Source organism: Epinephelus moara, chromosome 16, assembly GCF_006386435.1.
Source record: "Epinephelus moara isolate mb chromosome 16, YSFRI_EMoa_1.0, whole genome shotgun sequence".
NCBI classification, from domain to species: Eukaryota; Metazoa; Chordata; class Actinopteri; order Perciformes; family Serranidae; genus Epinephelus; species Epinephelus moara.
This window is the reverse complement of record NC_065521.1, coordinates 30,732,716-30,750,841: the sequence shown is the minus strand read 5'-3', so window position 1 is coordinate 30,750,841 and position 18,126 is coordinate 30,732,716. Positions and strand designations below refer to the sequence as shown.

General features: G+C 41.1%; 1 protein-coding gene across 2 annotated transcripts in view; it reads left to right on the top strand.

Annotated features, from left to right (window-relative positions):
* Window positions 1-573: 573 nt before the first annotated feature.
* LOC126403227 (dedicator of cytokinesis protein 3-like) overlaps window positions 574-18,126 on the top strand; it is a 67,304-nt gene continuing 49,751 nt past the window's right edge. For both annotated transcript variants that reach the window (XM_050065781.1, XM_050065780.1), the window contains exons 1-4: window positions 574-865; window positions 8,984-9,067; window positions 10,779-10,819; window positions 13,079-13,134. In XM_050065781.1, the coding sequence (XP_049921738.1) occupies window positions 829-865; window positions 8,984-9,067; window positions 10,779-10,819; window positions 13,079-13,134 (218 nt within the window). In that variant the 5' untranslated portion in view covers window positions 574-828. The remainder of the gene's footprint in view (window positions 866-8,983; window positions 9,068-10,778; window positions 10,820-13,078; window positions 13,135-18,126) is intronic.

Genomic DNA, 18,126 nt, shown 5'->3' with positions numbered 1-18,126 from the left:
AGAAAATGCAGTTTGTGTTTGTGATGGATGCAGAGAGGGAGAGAAGGAAGGAGGGAAGGAGGGAGGGCGCATATATTTGCAAATGCTTGACACATCAGTGTTGACAAAACGAGTCATGTGACGACCATGAAGATGGCGCAGCTTATGGTATATTGCAGGTTTCTCAGTGTTTTCTTGCAGCAGCTAGACAGCTCGGACCGCGGAATGATATCGCGACCTATTACCTCCTAATTACCGACCGATTCAGCCCGTTCACGCTGGCTGAGCAGCCTATTGTGGATCAGCTGGAGTTGCGCGCGATTGGCTGGGGGATAAAAAAAATAAATTAATAAATAAATAAAAAGAGAGGAGAAGAGAGGAAAAAAGAAAAACAAAGAAATTAAATAAATAACCCTCGAGGAAAAAGAAATATCTGCGCTCCACTTGAAATGCGGCTGCAATAACACCTTGTTGTGGAGAGCAGAAAACCGCTCACCGTGTGTGTGCGTGCGAGCGTGCGTGCATGCTTACGTGTGTGTGTGTGTGTCTGTGTGTGTGTGTGTGTGTGTGTGTGTGTGCGTTACATTAGGTGGACACGGCGACTGCATCAGACTGGAGACACACGCCGGGACATAATAGAGCGGAGATATCGAGGCTTTGATGGTCCTTCCTCCCCCCCTGCACACACACAGACGCACAAACGCCAGGATACTGATTCCGGTCGAGACATGTAGTCCCGTGTATGAGCAGCCAGGAGAATCTGTAGCCTTCAGCGCTCATTTTTCAGCAGCATCATCTCACGATATCGACATAATGTGGCTTGCTCTACCGGAGGGAAAATAACCAAATATGTGGATACCTACAGAGGAGGAGAAAATCGGAGTTGGTGAGTCAATCACAGCCTTTTATTGTTCATTAATTAACCTTTGCTTTCTAGCTTTTTATATTGACTTTAATCAGGCAGCGTTGTGATGGTAATTTTAGCACGAGAAACACCCAATTTCTGCTCATCGACACCCCGCATATGCAGCCCTTTTTCCCCCCTTGTTATTATACCCATTACACACCCAATGAAAAACACATACACTTCTAATGGCTGATATACGCGGACAGTGACTGCATAGAAAGGGAAATTGCGTGGGATGATACAGCCTACAACCCACCACCTTAAAGATGCTATCGCAGTCTGTACACAACCGCAGGCGGTGCTTTAAATCAGGCTCCTGCTCTTCACTTGTGTGGTTTTGTAAGAAATAATAATAATAATTAAAAAAAATGCGTCAGTGTGGCATTTTTGCCTTTTCTTCATATGGGCATATCTGGAGGAGGGGAGATGGGAGAGGAGGAGAAAGAAAAAAGGCGATTCGTGCTGAAACCACGAGGGGGCATCGTGACTGCGTCCCTCCAACAGGTGTAGGCTGGAGTGAAGCTGGAGTATACCTGTGGATAGAAACTGCCCTAATGCTGCTGCTGCTGCTGCTGCTGCATAGACAGCCACTGCACTGTACCACTGCTCATCCCTGCATGTGTGCACTTTGACCCCGGGGGAGAGGTGAAAGTGCACTGCGAGATCAGCATTTCCACTCAGCTTGGCCTTTTATGACAAAAAAGCAAACGTCAAAGCAAGCTGCATGCTCAAGAGGGGCAAAAAGAGCCTCATAGTATCCCACTGCTGAACCCCGCTGTTATGCAAATAGTGTTTACAGCGTCTGATTATCCTATAGAAGCTTTCCATTGGGGGAATGAGTCATGTCCAGATGCTCTACAGCTTCTGTCTTGCAGCCTTGCACATGATACCCCCACACACATATATATATACACACGCCCACACATACACACTTTGTTTGGAGGTATTACGTTAAAGACTGCAGGATGAGAGCCCCCAATGGAAATCCACCATATTATTGCTTCCTTAAATTGGCTGTACTGTAATCTTATCGCATTCAGGGGCTGGTATTTTTCATCCAGCGCCTCCATGAATCCATCACAGAGTCACTGCAGGTGTTTCTCAGGCGCAGATACACCGAGGGGGGGTTTGACAGTGTGGGGAAGCAACAGTTCGGCGCAGCCTCCGCATCAGTCAGTCAGTGCGGAGTGACCTGGCGCCGTCCATGGTGCTGAAATGTGAGGATGACGCTGTCCACGGTGCTGAAATGCGGGGAAGCAGCAGAGAGGCTGTGTACCTACACAGTACACACTGTACCTTGTAAAAAAGCAGCCCACATTACTCTGGTACAATTCCCCCCTTCGCCTCAGATAACGTGTGGACATGCTAGGCTCAATATTCCTCCAGCATCATTGAAGATGAAGCCCACGCTGCTACGTTAACCGGCCCTTACACAGCCTCTTATCATCTCCTCTCAGCTGTGGTATTATTAGTGGCACCATTTTGCACACTTCTCCGTCTTATTTGCTTTATTTTGTCTCTTATTTTGCCTCTAAATTGTCTCTCACACCGATTTAAAACTGTGGTCCGTCAGCAGCCAGCCAGGCCTCTCTTTCTTTCCTCCCATGCTATCTTAATGGATTCCGTCTAAACAGGAAACAGTTGGAGACCACCTCATGAAACGTTAATGCCTTTCTTAGAATCGCTGCCTATTCATTATTCTGTTTGTTTATGCAGGAAGTAATATTGGTTTGTAAATCACTTGTGGAGTGGCAGCAAAAGCCTGGAGTGAATGTACCGGTGGTGTTGCCCAGCTCTTTCCACTCTGGAACTGCAACTGATAATTATTTTAATCACCAATTAATCTATAATTGCTTGTTCTGTTCCTTGTTTAATAATTAGTCTGTAAAATGTCAAATATAAATGCTCATTAGTGATATAAAACAAAAATATAAGCGACTTGTGACGTCGTAGGTTGTAAATATTTGGGATTTCTTGTCATAAATTTCAGTAGATTTTCAAAATTATCACCATTAAATCAATCCCCAGGCCAGTCTTTGTGAAATTTCTCTTTCTTGCATGAGTCACTGATGTTTTTTTCTCACATAAGCAGCAATATTGCAAAAAAAATCTTTACACTTTTGTTGGAGAGGGCTCCGACTGAAAGTCAGTACCTGCCCACAGAGAGAGAGTGAAATGAATCAGCTGGCTTTATCTGAGGCCACATGGACACGGCTCAGACACAAACTACTGTAGCAGTACATGAAATAATCAAGCAGGCTAGGCCACCATTATCTGAAATGGACAGCTCGAGGATCAAACGTGTTCACGACAGAACAAAAGACAGAGCTGATGTTCGACTGAGAGCGGATTAGAGAGATTAAAGTAGCCCAAAGTAGCATTTCTTCATGGGTTTTAGCTTTGATTTTAGTGGAAAGTTGCTCTGCTTCATTTTGGTGAGCACTTCTTGGCTTTATCATGATCACAATATATATTAGTTCTGTGGTTTCCTGTACATTAACTGCACATCAGCACTAAATATACTTACTGTTGTATGTGTGATGTACATGATAATGTCATCACAGACTCCTGCAGCTGATTAACATGCCTTGATTTCTGTGACACTGATTTGGGATCAGATATGGTGAAACGCTCCTCTGCCTCTGTGGCAGATATCCCTAGGTTACCAAGACTTCAGCACAGTAAAGTGTCTGAGTAAGTGAGTGTGCATTCAAGTCGTGCTGAACAACATGACTCAGTGGGCGAAGCCCAAAGACCGTTGTGTAATTTTTAACTTAGCTGGATCTGGGACAGGACTACTCGAGCAGGACCTTCACGGTCTGCATATTCACATTGCATTACTGGAATGCTTTAAGGATCCACTCAGAAAGCAGTTCAGCTTCACTTGTCACTAGTTATGATTGAGACTGCAGCTAAAAGAATGAAAGAAACTCCCCAAAAATAAGTTTATTCCATTGCTGCAGTCTAGAACAGCACAGTGTCCTCTTTAATAAAATGCTTCTCAGCACACTGGTGCCATTAGCAGTTGTTTTGAAAAAAAATCAGACAATTTAAAATCCATAATAGTGTTTACTGTTGTACTGGCAGGTTTTTGATGACATCTCCCATCTCTCTGCAGAATATTTCTCCCCTGAGGGCCGTTGTACAGTGAGGTACTCTGTGTGTCTCACTGATTCTAATACAAGGTCATCATCAGGCCACGCACGCTGTGTTTTAAGCTTCACTATATTACATATAGAGGGAAAACATTTTTCAAGACATGGCAGCATGTAATAATATTTACACTGGAAGATGTCTCACTTCACCAGTTGTTAAAGAACAATACATGTTTTTTAATGAACAATATCTTACATATTGGATTTGGCTTGACTATAAAAATGACAGAGAAAGACAGGAAACAGGTATGTAAAGGATAGACAAGGGAAATTGGTCAAAGGTCACCCTCAAACACAGAGTATCTCATGTACCTGAGACTGACTTTGTACAGAGTATGTATACTGAACAAATTCTCTCTTGACAAGGGCTGGGTGACATGGAGAAAATCATTTATCACAGTATTTTTGACCAAATACCTCGATATAAAAATTGAAACAATATTGTAGTAGTATTGTTAACTAAATATTTACACAATGAGATTTTTGATAAATACTCATAAGAAACGTGGATTTAATGAGAAAGCGGATAAAGGTGAAATAAAAGAACAGCTAGAGCAGTCTAGTAAGTTCAGAAAATTACACTTCACTGTAATGCAGCCTTTAAAACCAGGAAAAGACAACATTTAAGATATTACAGTACCCAAAATCTGAGATGAAATCCAGCTTGTTATCATAATATTGATATAATATCGAAATATTGCCTAGCCTTAGTCTGGACATATACATGTGTATTTTCTCAGTGGTTGTGGTGTCAGAGCAGAAAACACTACAGACAGCAAACACACATTAACATGACCTAAAGACAACCAAAACTCTAAATTACAGTTTGCTTATGTGATGCGAGTGTGTGCCTGTCACCCAAGACAAATGCAGACGCAATGTTTGTGGTACTACAACTCTCTAACACATTGGAGAGCTCTGAATTGCCACATTTTTACACCGCAACACAAGGTGAGGTGGAGCTTTTTACTCGTAGCCTTCCTATTTAAAAAATTGGGCTTTGGGTGGCAGCACCACCGGTGAAGAGCAGCGAGTCAGAAAATAAAGACACAACAGAGGAAGAGCGTCATTAATTCTCACTGAAGCTGCTTCAGTGGCTTCAAAACTTATTTTACAATTGTGAACAAGTTTGTCTCCTGTCTCCTAAATCTAATATTTATTTTAAACCATGATGCTTGATACTCACTGGGTGATTTCCCTCCTATGATTCTCAGTATCAGGTGACCCAAGTGATACCATAGATGATGTAAACGTCATGGCTTCATTGTCGTAATGTGTGCGTAATTAAATCCAGGACTATTGCTACTTTTGTCCTACAGGAGCTGGTGGTGGTGGTTATGAGGTGCTGTGATGGAAAAGCGTCTCCAGCTTCTGTTCTCACTTCACGCCAACACACACACAAAAAAATGGATTCATAGGAGACATTTTCACGCTGTTAAAACCTTTCAGTCAAAGCAGGAAATAGGGAATATTTTGTGTTTTGAGTTTATACTTTGCGTGTTGACAAGACATAGTAAAGATTTAATCCTGTGTAGTTCTTTTATCTATTCTCAACCCAATTTATTTCTTTTGAAAATCACCATTTCTACAGTTTTTGGAAGCATTATTCACTGTTGCTCGATAATTATTTCTGGAAAAACTTTGCATCTCTTTGCTGCCATCAACATTTTCCCTTCCCTTTAACTGCAACTGAAAGTCACGACCAGATTACTCAACTAAATCCAGTCCCCATCGTGTTGTTGTAAGGTTGCCGCTTTCAGGGGGAACTTTTTCTATCACTACTGTAAGAGCCGTAGCTTCTCTTGATGAATTCAAATGTTGTACCCCGTGGTGTCATAGTGGGGGGAATACGACTTCTGACAACTCAAGGCCCCAAACTGAGTGCCCCCCCCTATGGAGCCTGTGGATTTTTATTTTGTGGAGTTTATATTTAGTTTTCACTTTTACTTCATACTGAAATGTTCTCAAACAAGGATTGGATTCAACCTACAAACCCCCAAATAAATAAAACATTCTTAAAATAGGAAAAACTTGAACTACTTTACTATCTTAGACCAGGTGGAAGATTAACATGTGGCTATTTTGTTCTTTACAAAGAAAACTTGCCCCAGTAGAAGAGAGCTCAATGCATATGACTCCCTTAAAGGGGCAGCAAAAATACATATTTTCCTCTTACATGTAGTGCTATTTATTAGTCTAGATTGTTTTGGTTTGAGTTGCCAAGTGTTGGAGATATCTGCCTTCTCTTGATTATAATGGAACTAGATGGCACTCAGCTTGTGGTGCTCAAAGTGCCAAAAAAAATACATTTGAAAAACTCAACAGCAGTGTCTCTTTCCAAAAAAGTACAACCCGCTTACTCAAGATAATCCACAGACCTTGTTGTGAGCAGTTTTCTTTATACTGAACTAAACCTGCCAACCGTATCACGGTTTCCTGGGTCCAGACCTTTGAATCCACCCACTCCACTGAGTTCAAGTTGAATGGTTCGTCTGGCATCATGACAATAAACAGCTGTTTAAATAAAAAATTACCAACAAGCACCGCAGGGAGCTAACAATTAGCAACTCAGCACTATGAACAGAACTAACACCATTGTCAAGCTTTGTCAAGAGGTGCGCCAGAGCCATCATCTCAGTACAGCCTGACATTGTAGTTTGTTTCATTTTGCTCCACTCTACTCTTAAAAACCCAGGCAAAACAGGTATTTCGGCATCGCTACACATCAGTGGATTTAAAACGTTGGATTCAGGTGGATACCTGGATCTCTAGTGATTGGTTAGGGAAAATCAAAGCCCCCTCCCCTACAGTGATCAGCTAGAGTAGGTGATTTTACTCATGGACGAGAGGCTTGTGCTCGTGACAGCGTGAGATCTAAATATTAATGGAGTCCTCCTCTGCTAAGCTGTAACATTAGCTAGCTCAGTGGTGCTAGGTGAGCTAGCAGTAGATGCACCCTTCCTTCTGTGTGGTGATACAGTTGGCGGGTGTAGTTTGGTAGACAGAAAATAGTCCCTACATGAAACTGCTCACAGCAAGGTCTGTGGATTATCTTGAGAACATGGGTCAGAGACATTGCTGTTGAGTTTTTTGGGGCACTTTGAGCACCACAAGCTGGGCGCCATGTAGTTCCATTATATTCAAGAGAAGGCAGACATCTCTATGGTCAATATCTCCAACACCCTGTAACTCACATCAAAACGATCTAGATGATAAATAGCACTACAGGTAAGAGAAAGAAAATGTATTTAAATATTTGAGGTAATCTGTTTCTTTAAAAAAGTGAATAAAATAAGTGAATGAATGCAGGTGGTGTTTAAGTAATGAATGAGTAGGCCTATGTATTTGTCATACATAGAAAAGTGAAGGTGTGACAAGATGAGAGGAAAGTGGGGCACAGCAGGAGTCTCCTCTTGTGCACAAGCCCCATAATTCCCACCACTGAGTTATTGGTTACACAATAGTGGCCATAAGATGCCATGTGGACTATGAATGCAACTAAATAGAGGGACAGTCTGGACTGATATACCGTTGCTCAGTAGAGATGTTTGCTTTTGCCAACATTTTCCACTGCCTGTCCCGTCAGTCCTTCCAACATCCTACGTTCAACATGTTGGAGTATAAAGATGAATTTTTGTTGGTTATGTTTTGTGGATATGCTAATGCTCCGAAGCTTTTAGGCACAATGAAAGAGTGTTTACACAGCTTGGAGGTTTTGTGAGGGTGGACTATGAAAATATGAGCCTGCTTGATGCGCCCGTCTCTCTCGAACATGACAAGCTCATCTTGTTCTGACGTGGCCTCCGCTAAAGAGTTTTCAAATGGTGTGAGTGCCGGTTTTGCAATTCAAATGAAATAGAGGCCATTAAAGAATAGCACTCTCAAATAGGAAATACTTAGCCCTGGCTGGAAAAGGGCCCGAGGCAGACTGAAAAAAGGTGACAAGGAGGCTCTTTAAGTCTATCCATCTCTCTGACTCTAATACGTGCCCAATACGCTTGACTTGAACTCCAGTGCCATGCAGCATCCATAAGCTTTGCCATTTTAAAATGCCCAGATCCCCGCAGCAGTTACAGTGAAGAAAGCCCTCCAGTTTGTGGATGATCTGTTGCCATAGTTACCCGAGCACAGGAACTGAGCACTCGTTACCCTCAAACAGGCAACGGAGCCGAGCCCAAGCCCCTCCTCCTCTTCCTCCCCCTCACTGGGTCCCCTGGCTAGTTCATTAGCATAATGATTCACACCAAACTCTCCTTGAAGGGCCACCATTTGTAGGTTTTTAAAATCATCAGTGGAGTCCTGACATTATTAAACAAATTTGTCTTGTATTCTGTATCTTACATAGATGCACAGATAAAAAACAGACTCCAGAGGCCATCCGATTATGAAGGCCTTCGCTGTGGCATATGGAATAATCACAGTCTTATTAAATGTTTAAGTCACAAGATGTTTCTGTGTGTGGTCAAGGATTGCACGATGCTGCAAAAGCAGGTGGCGTTGAAGATTTATGCTAATACCGACTTATGATAAAGCAGCGTTTACTACTTAGCACTTTGTGTGGGCTCTATTTTGGGAGACAGTTCAATTAACTTAACACTGCACAAAAATCAGGCCGCTTAAGAATTAATTGCCTATTAAAATGACTACCCACTTTAGGGTGGGAGCTTGTTTACAGTTTGCTAAGCAGTGGTTCCTGTGTGACACTGTGTTTAGATGTTTGCATTAAACAGCTTATTAAAAGCCCAGCTACAACCCCAAAGCACATGCTGTGTGGAGACACAACAGTGTAGGGGAGGCACCTTGCTTAATCAGAGGTCACAGCACTGATGAAACCAAGCATGGATTTTATCCTTAATGTAATATCTCTTGACACTCACCTACTATAAGGTTGAATATTTCTCAACACTGTCGTCTCATGATTGTTTTCTCTTTTTCTGCACAGTGATCTGCAACTTCCGGTCATCAATATGTCAGGCCCTGGTCCTGGAGATTGGGGAAACTGTACAGATCCTGGAGAAGAGTGAAGGTAAAAGCTCTCCTTTGGCACTGCAATGTGATTAACAGAGGCACAATTATTTTGATTGTTAATAGTAGCAGGTTTTTACAGCAGGGTGGTGGTCCTTTTCCTTCAGGGCCTATGTGCCTCTAGGAATTTGGTCTGGGAATTTAGTTAGTGTTTAAATGCGACTACGTTTAGGTCAGATAAATGAATAAACAATTCAGTATTTCTCCACCAGAACTTTAGTTTGAGGCCCGTCTGTGACAAGCAGCGTCTAAACAACACAGATTTTTTAAGGTGAAACTGCTTTATTCAGTGTTTTTACTGGTGTAAATCACTGAGGGCTGCTGGTTTTGGAGAGGAAGAGACCTCTGTGGATAATTCAGCTCCTGGTGAAAACATCCTGAATGTTCAGAAAAAAGGTGTGCACACAGTAGCAGGTGCTGGGCTAGCAGCCCATCTGATACAAGCCAAAACGCGTCAGAGAGAAAAAAAAAGAAAAGATTTTTAAGGTAAAACTGCTTTCTTCAGTGTTTTTACCGGTTTAATCACCCGGTCCATTTATTCCGGAGAGGAAGAGACCTCTGTGGATAATTCGGCTCCTAGTAGAAACCTCCCGAATGCTGAACACCTGCAGGAATCCTAACCAGGAGTTCACCCCTGGCGCACGGGAGAAGTTTCAGCTGGTTGCAGTCTGCAATCCTCACTGCTAGATGCTATTAAAACATACACACTGCTCCTTTAAACAAAAATCAGAGAAAAGATCACTGAAGCTAACTTGATAAATAAATAATGAAAAATCCAAATAATGGGAATTTCTTTTTCAGATTTTGGGTGAGGTGGTTGTAGGGACCTTGACTCAAGCCCACAGTAGTCCTATTTCTCAAATCCTGGTTACAGTGCTCTTTGCAGTTTATGGTGTTGCTTCAGGATGAATCAATGGAGGTCTTAAACAAACTCTAAACGTTGATAACCAACACGAATCCTATCATACTCATTTTATGCCACATTTACTCTAATATAATCATATTATTTTTCCCCCGTACAGCCAGTGGTGTCTAAAAAGCCACTAACTTTATTATTATCCATCATACTGGTTCAGTGACATAACCGAGCTAGCTGCTAGCAAACGGAACCGCGGCTAACGGAACTGCTTCTACAGATGTGTTTACTATTTAATGGCTAATAAAGTGACTGACCACGAAGTATTCACGGCATCAGTTAAAACAGTAAGTTTTGCTTAAAAGGACAGGCAGGCATATTTTTATTATTTTGTTGAAACTATCATAAAGAAAAAGTGGACCTGCCGTAGCATTGCTAAGCTAGGCTAGGCTAGACTAAGCTTGGCTAGGTTAGGCTAGGCTAGGCTAGGCTAGTCGAAGCTAGCGCAAGTTTAATGCACAGTTAGCTAAGTTTATACACGGTGCGTAAAAACAACATTGTTAGCTATTAGGCTTAGCAGGTAAACATGAATAAACTTCAAAAGAGGTATGATAGCCATTGTGATAAAAGCAAAGTTATAACAGTAGGGGATATATTCATATTGACATTTCAACTACAAACTAATTTGAGTTGTTTTTAAAAACAAGGCTAGCACACTTGACCTTCAACTTCTTCAGAAGGCTACCATGTTATCAAGTTCCACTGCAAAATGGTGTCATGACACATACTGTATACAAAACTGTGTTTCACTGTGAGATAGAGTGGTTTTCTGATGTGCACTTTGCTCTTTCTTTAGGTTGGTACAGAGGCTTTTCCACCAAGAAGCCTTCTATCAAGGTAATTATAACAGCTTGCACACATTACTGGTTTAACATTGTGTGGATTCCTGCAGGCTACATACAGTATTCTACATTTAAATTTACTGAGAGTGGAATAAAAGGCATAACTAGACCCCTACATAACAAAAAACTCTTTGCATTGTAAATAAGCAGAAATGTGTAGGCGCACATTAATAATGTAGAAGACTGTAAACTAAATAAATGGTTGGACAATCTGTATTTAATTTAACCTAGATTTTATTAAACACACAAAGCCACCAAAACATCGGTGAAACTGCCTTGTAATACAGAGTGGTCTCTACATGAAGGTTTTTTTTTTATCAGAGACCAATGCATTTTTGTGAATGATATGTGAAGTGAGAGATGCACATCCCAGAAATAACTTCGTCTAGACAACAAAGGCCTTAATGACTGATTAACTTATTGAATAGAGCTTTGATTTGACAAAAATAGAAACCTCCTGACCTGTATTTCCTTTCACAAAGACACCGTTTTAACCAAGTTGTTCTGACTTCATAGCACAAAAGCACCAAATGTAGTGCCATCTTCAAGATGTTTTTTTCAAATGGTGGGAAAGAAAAACACTATGTGGTGAATATGATAAAAAAAAGACAAGAATAGATAGAATACATATACTGTATGTGCATTGCATTGCATACACACCTTGATACATTATTTCTTTTAAATTGTAGTATGGCACTTAACAGATTATCAGAGCATCATGGATACTCCACACTGCAAAGTGGTGTAGTGGAGGGTAAATGCAGCTATACTCACCTTTTTTCTGTCTGTTTACAGTAAATTCATCTATCAGCCTAAAAGCCATTGAAATATATGCGTGTATACCCACTTTCTCAATGATAACCTAGCTATATACCCAGTAGTACCCACATCACCTCATCAACTACCACTACACCACCTACATGCGTCTTTACCTGTGCGGAATTCCTTGGAAAATCCAAATTTTGTTTTCCTTTCAGCCAGCAGATGGTGCAGTTAGTAATCTGATAACCATTTCTTTTACAAAACAAAAGTTATATAAAAAATAAAACAAAGATCCACTTTAGTTGTATCCCATAGCACTAAAGAAACAGTATCCTTCAGTGACTTCTGCAGGAGAGATGCAGCACACACTTGTTGTGGTGTTATATCTTTGATCAAAGCAGAGGGAAAGTTAAGATTGAGGGCAGGACGGAGCGATATAATCCAAACCTCTCACTTCACAGTCAGTGCATGCAGCATCATTATGATAAATCCTCTCGCTGCACAATGCTCAGTAGAGACCATAGGTGCAGAACTCGGAATAATACAACACCATCACTGCTGACAGAGATCAATACTCTGCACTGCAGTAAGTGGTTATTATATACGACTGACACATCTGCTTCCCATTGGATTGATCGTTCAGTAAAGACTGTTTGTAACAGACTTGATAACCTGTAGCAGAGCTGGAGAGCTGTTGTACAAAGTCGGAGAGTTAAATATCCACAATACAAACAGTAGTACAGAGACACAGATACCGGATGTATCAGAAACATGAGAGCAGCAGGTGATTTTTTTGTTTTTTCATATGTCCACTGCTTCAATCTGAAATGTCAGAAACTGGAGTGTTATGTGATGCTGCTGTAATGTTTTAAAGAAAGCACAAAAGCTGTCCAGTCCTGGTAAATGTAGGTGTTAGTGGCTACATGCTGTCCTTCTCTACTCTTCATCAGCTATTTACAGTTCTTACTAACACCCCTCCATTTTGTTATGTACTCTGCTGCCCACATTCAATCGCCCCCATACTCTCTCTCTGCTGAGAGAATTAGTTGTGCTCACTGTGGCCAATTCTTCACATCTGGCAGATTAGAATAAGAAAGATGAACTGCAAGGGTGGCAGTTGGCACCACTCAGTCTCCCATGCCCTTCCCCTGCTAAGCCAAGCCACAATGGGGCTCCTGCACGTTGCTCTGCCTCTCGTCTCTGTAGTGTGTGCGAACAGTATCTTTTTTTTCCTTTGCATGGCAGAAAATGTCAGCACACAGCAAAGCAGAAATCGTCAAAAATATAAATATATAAGGGAAGTGTGATCTCGTATTTCCTTCAACATATAATGTGTTGCCAGCAGAATTGTGTAATCTCAACTCAACACAGTTCTACCTAATAACACAGACACAACACAATACTGTACATTTTGGTTACATGTTGCAGGAGAATGGAGAACGTGATCCTGTCACACTCAGTAACATCTCTGCTCCTTCCTCTCTGTCCGCAGGGTATTTTCCCAGTCAGCTATGTCCATTTGAAGAAATCCACAGTGACCAACAGAGGGTGAGTTGTATGATGAAGTGTTTTTATTTGAGCTTGCACAGCATCATAATTAGGGATGCACTTATCCAACTTTTTTAAAATTTATTTTGAACTCAGTATGTACCTCACCCTGATCTATCCACAAATAAAAAAATGCCAGTGTAGATAGTAAAGTTTAGATGAACTCACAGTGAGACACACTCAAGAGGGGCAAGTAAATCAACATAAACTAATTAGTTGCAGTTGATTTGCTCTCTGATATTGTCAATACATTTTCACAAATGTACAGTGTGAGTCAGATGAGGAGTAGGGCTGCACAATATGAAGATATTATATTGTTATCGAGATATTAGATGATGTATCATTTTAGATTTTGGATATCGTAGTATCATAATATGGCATAAATGGTGTTTTTCCCCTTGTTTTAAAGACTGAAATATGGCAAAGTGATGTAAATTTATCAACTTACCAGACGTTTTCTATGTTTTAACGCTTGCCTTAACGTACTTAGTCGTTATATCCATAATATTGATGATTATTAATCTGACTTTGTTGCATCAGAGAGGGTGTTTGGTCAGAAATATTGTTATGTTTGATTTTGTCTCCCAGTCCTAGCATTAAGGAACTGCTTTTGAGGAGATTTAAAAATATCGAGATATATATCATGTATCGTGATATAATTTTTAGGATATATCGCCCAGCCCTAATGAGGAGGATCCCATCTCCAAATAAAGTTAAATAAAATCTTCATTTATTGTAGCATGTAGAATTTTATCATAGTTCCCACGGTCATGAAATTCCTAGGAATTTTATAAAATTAGAAAAACTTCCAGGCCTGGAAATGGTTCGTAATTAACAGAATGTTTTGGAAAAGTTTTGAATATACTTTGGTTTGGCTGTTGTTTAAAATATATATTAAAAAAACCCAAAACATGTCTAATGTTAGGCGTGATAACTAGTTACTAATTTAAAATCTAGCGCTGTGCTGCATGACTGAGACACACTGGCGTAGTTGGTGATGGGAATGTCAATGAGCAAGTAAAGTTGGCAGGCGCAAGCAGTTTACTTATCTGCAAATGCCTGGAAAGAGTTTATTTAAAAGTACACGATACAGGATTGTCGGTTAGTGATGATGAATTTGTTCGCCAGCACCCTAGATATCTCTCGTTTGGCATTTTGCTTTGCTACATTTGCTGCTTACGGGATACCTTTTTATAAAGGTACACGCTCATAAACATCCCAAAAACAGAAAATAAAAAAATACAGGCAAAGGACCTCGTCTCTGCAGAAAAATACACCACCACATGCAGACAGAAGGTCATACATGATAATTGAGAGGAATTACTTCTGTGTGACTCTGTACATTGTTTTTTTTAGGAAAATCCTGCACAGTATATCTTTAATACCATATGGCTTTCAAATGACAAATGTAATACATGGCTTCAGGAGAGGCAGACCCTATCCACGCTGAATGTAGGCTCTGCACCACAACGTTTGATGTTGGGAACATTGGGGAAACGGCTCTAGTCAGCCATGTTAAAGGGGGAAAAGCACATATTTTATGCCTGCCATAGCCAGGCCAGATAACGTTACAGCTCTGTGTCTACTGTATGTGTAGACACAAAGGCATTTCATTTCATATTCCATGCTACATTTTTTGCTACAGTGCCTGTCTTAAGGCATAACACACTGGAGTAAGAGCCTCACGATTGCGCCTTTGCTATGTAAGGCTACCTATTTTTAACTACTTAAGTGAAGTCATTGATATGGGGTAAAATATTATGGAAAAGTTTTTAAAATTCATTGGTAAAAATGTGTGGGAACCCTGTCCTATGTAGGCGGAGAGATGCACATGAATATACTGATGATCTGTTGTAGTCGGTTAAACTTATTATACAAGTTTTTTATTTTATGCGATTGCATTCACCTAGTGAATGCAATCGCTGTTGTAATAATCAGGCATGTTCCTAAAGATTCATTTTCCTAAAGAATATTGTTTCCTGAGTGTTTTCTTATGTTTAGACTAGTTGAGTAGTCTTAACTTATGTGTTAACGTCAGGGAAATTAGTCGTTAGGAACATCCTTATACAACATCAGCAGTGGTTATTGAGACATATTGCAGGATGATCATATTAGCAATGATGTTTTAAAAAACAACAGCTCTCTTTATTCTATATTAGTCAGGAGCTCCTCTTCACTCATTACACAGGCAGTGTGATATAGATTCATCAACTCATCAGTGTCAGAGTGTGATGATCTGTGGCGATCCAATCTTCAAGACAATTACCACCGGACAGCTGCTGACATGCACACACACACACACTCCCTCGCACACACACAGTGGCAGTCATCTAGAGTTCCCGTCACAATAGCTGGTCCCGGTTGTAGAGGCCACAATAAAGGCGGAGACAAAAACAGGCAGCAGAGCTCTTTATCAGCCTGAACTCATGGATGTTAAATCTGCAGACTGGGAGCTGTGGCTCAGTGTGGACTGGGATATGGGATATTTGCTGTTATATCACCACCCTCCAGTTGAGCTCCCACATAGCAGGAGGACTCTCGTTTGCACTCAAACAATTAAAAGTGCAGACTTGGAAATTGACATTATTATACTTCCTCGCTCTAGGAGCTGCACTCTGGGAAAAGTGCTTTGCTGTCTCATGGAGTTAATGAGGTGACACACCTACTGCATATCTGTGGTTCTCCCAAAGCATCCGTGCCACAGACAATCACCCTGACTCATTATGTAGTGGATGGAGATGCTTCCCTTGTTGCAAAAACAAGGATACAGTATTAAAGATAATTCTTTGCAGCACAGGCCAGAGCATAGTGACTTCAAGAGATCTAACCTTTGGTGTAATGTTTCCCTAAGAGTGTGGTCACACAGGAAGGATGTGTGTTGTGGTTTTTAGAGTGCTCCACTTCCGTTCCTAACTGCAGGCAGAGAAAATCTCATTACTCTTCATGATATTACCTCCTTGTCATATCATAGCTGTTTCTTCTTTAAAAAGCTGGCTTCAAGCAGTGACATACATCCATGTGGTTTCGTATGTGTCTATGTATGTCAGTCTTGAGCCAGCTCCTTGAAATTTTAATAACTTACACATTACGTTATCTACTCTATGTGGAAGTAGAACATCAGATGCTGTGGTTTAACAGGCAGGCAGCCTATGGTTTGAGGGTATAGAGAGGTACAGGAAGAGTCCTTAAACCTGAAAATGAGTTAGCATTTTAGCACTTGTGGTTCCCTCACCTCAAAGTCAGTGGGTTAGATGCCTGGAAAAAGGTCTGTGGTCAACAAAAGCTTAAGAGACATTAACATTTTGTTCTTCGACCTGAAATACGTCAGTCAAGACCCCACTCATGAATTTTAAAGCTTTAATGTGTTTTGAAAAAGGCGGTTTCTAACAAGTGGTTGAATGAGACTACAGAGCGTCACCACGCCGGACACGGTTTAACAGCCTCGTTGTGGTGGCAATGTTAAGGTCATGCAACTGTAGTGTAGTACGTCTATAGCCTAACATTAGCTTTTTAGTTGTGGAGGTTGCATTTATGCTCAAATAAAATAATAAATGTGTTGTTCATTTGTGAAGATTATCTTGCTGAACAAAATGTCTAAGTATCATAAATGTTTGTTTGCCACAGAGATTATTTTCAGCAGTAATCCAAAATCCAATGGAAAAATGTCATTGGCTTTTTGACAAGAGAACCAGGGCGACGCTAACTACCGTGTTGGCCTACAAATAAACATCATCCCTGCAGCACTTTATTCACTCTCCTTCAACAGCTAGTTTAAAGGGACAGTTCACCCCAAAACCAAAAGTACATATTTTCCTCTTGCCTGTAGTGCTATTTATCAATTTAGATTGTTTTGGTGTGAGTTGCCAACTGTTGGAGATAACGGCTGTAGAGATGTCTGCCTTCTCTTGAATATAATGAACATAGATGGCACTTGGCCTGTGGTGCTCAAAGTGCCAAAAAATATATTTGAAAAATTCAACATTATTGTGTCTTTCCAGAAATCATGACCTGCTTACTTAAGATAATCCACAAACTCTGTTGTGAGCAGTTTCATGTAGGAAATATTTTCTTTAGCCCACAAACTGTATCACTGCACAAAAGGAAGCGCCTAGCACACCATAGCTAGCTAACGTTGTAGCTCAGACAAGGAGACACCATTGATATTTACATCTTGCACATTCACAAGCACGAGCCTCTCGTCCATGAGTAGACTCTTACTTCCTTCTGCACAGCAGGCAGGTGTAGTGAATCATGTGAGTCCCTGTGTGTGTCCCACTGGCTAGCTAATTGCTGCCTCTCTGCACTGCACTCATATGGCAGCTACGAGCAGTTACCGCTGATAATAGCAACAGCATCATCGCAGAAGCATAGTTCTCACCCTCTAGTTCCCTGCCTAGGTTATACTGTGAGCTCTGTCAGCACTGTTGCTGTTGTTAGCTCTGTTAGCACTGTTAGCTACTAAGGATGGGCAACACTGAGATCCATTCATCTTTAAAGGCCCGAACATACTCGGGTGGAACGGAGGTCCGCGTGGACTCAAAGCGGACGTCCGCAAGCCCTGTGCGCGCACACCAGTGACTGCTCGGCATGTATTTTTCACATCGCGGGGATTTTTCACTGACATTTTTACAGGAAACTACAACGCGGAGGTGCGCTCGACTATGAAAGCCCGAATGACTGCGGACATTCCTCACGGAGTAGTAGTCTCTGCATGTTTCTCCTGTTTGTAGAAGAGCATCAAACTAGCTGGTAGCCCATCTCACACCGCTGTAGCAATCCTAGACTGCCCTCGTGCGGTTAGGAGCTGAATTGCATGTCAAATAAAGGGGGGGAAATAAGATGGTGAATAGTAATAGTCGCATTAAAAAACAATTTTTCAAAAATAAAACGACTATTCGAAATTCGAAAATTGTGACCCATCCCTATTAGCTACTACTTCAGCCACCTCCATATTGAGAACCGTGTGCAGACAATCCCGGCTCAGACTCTGAA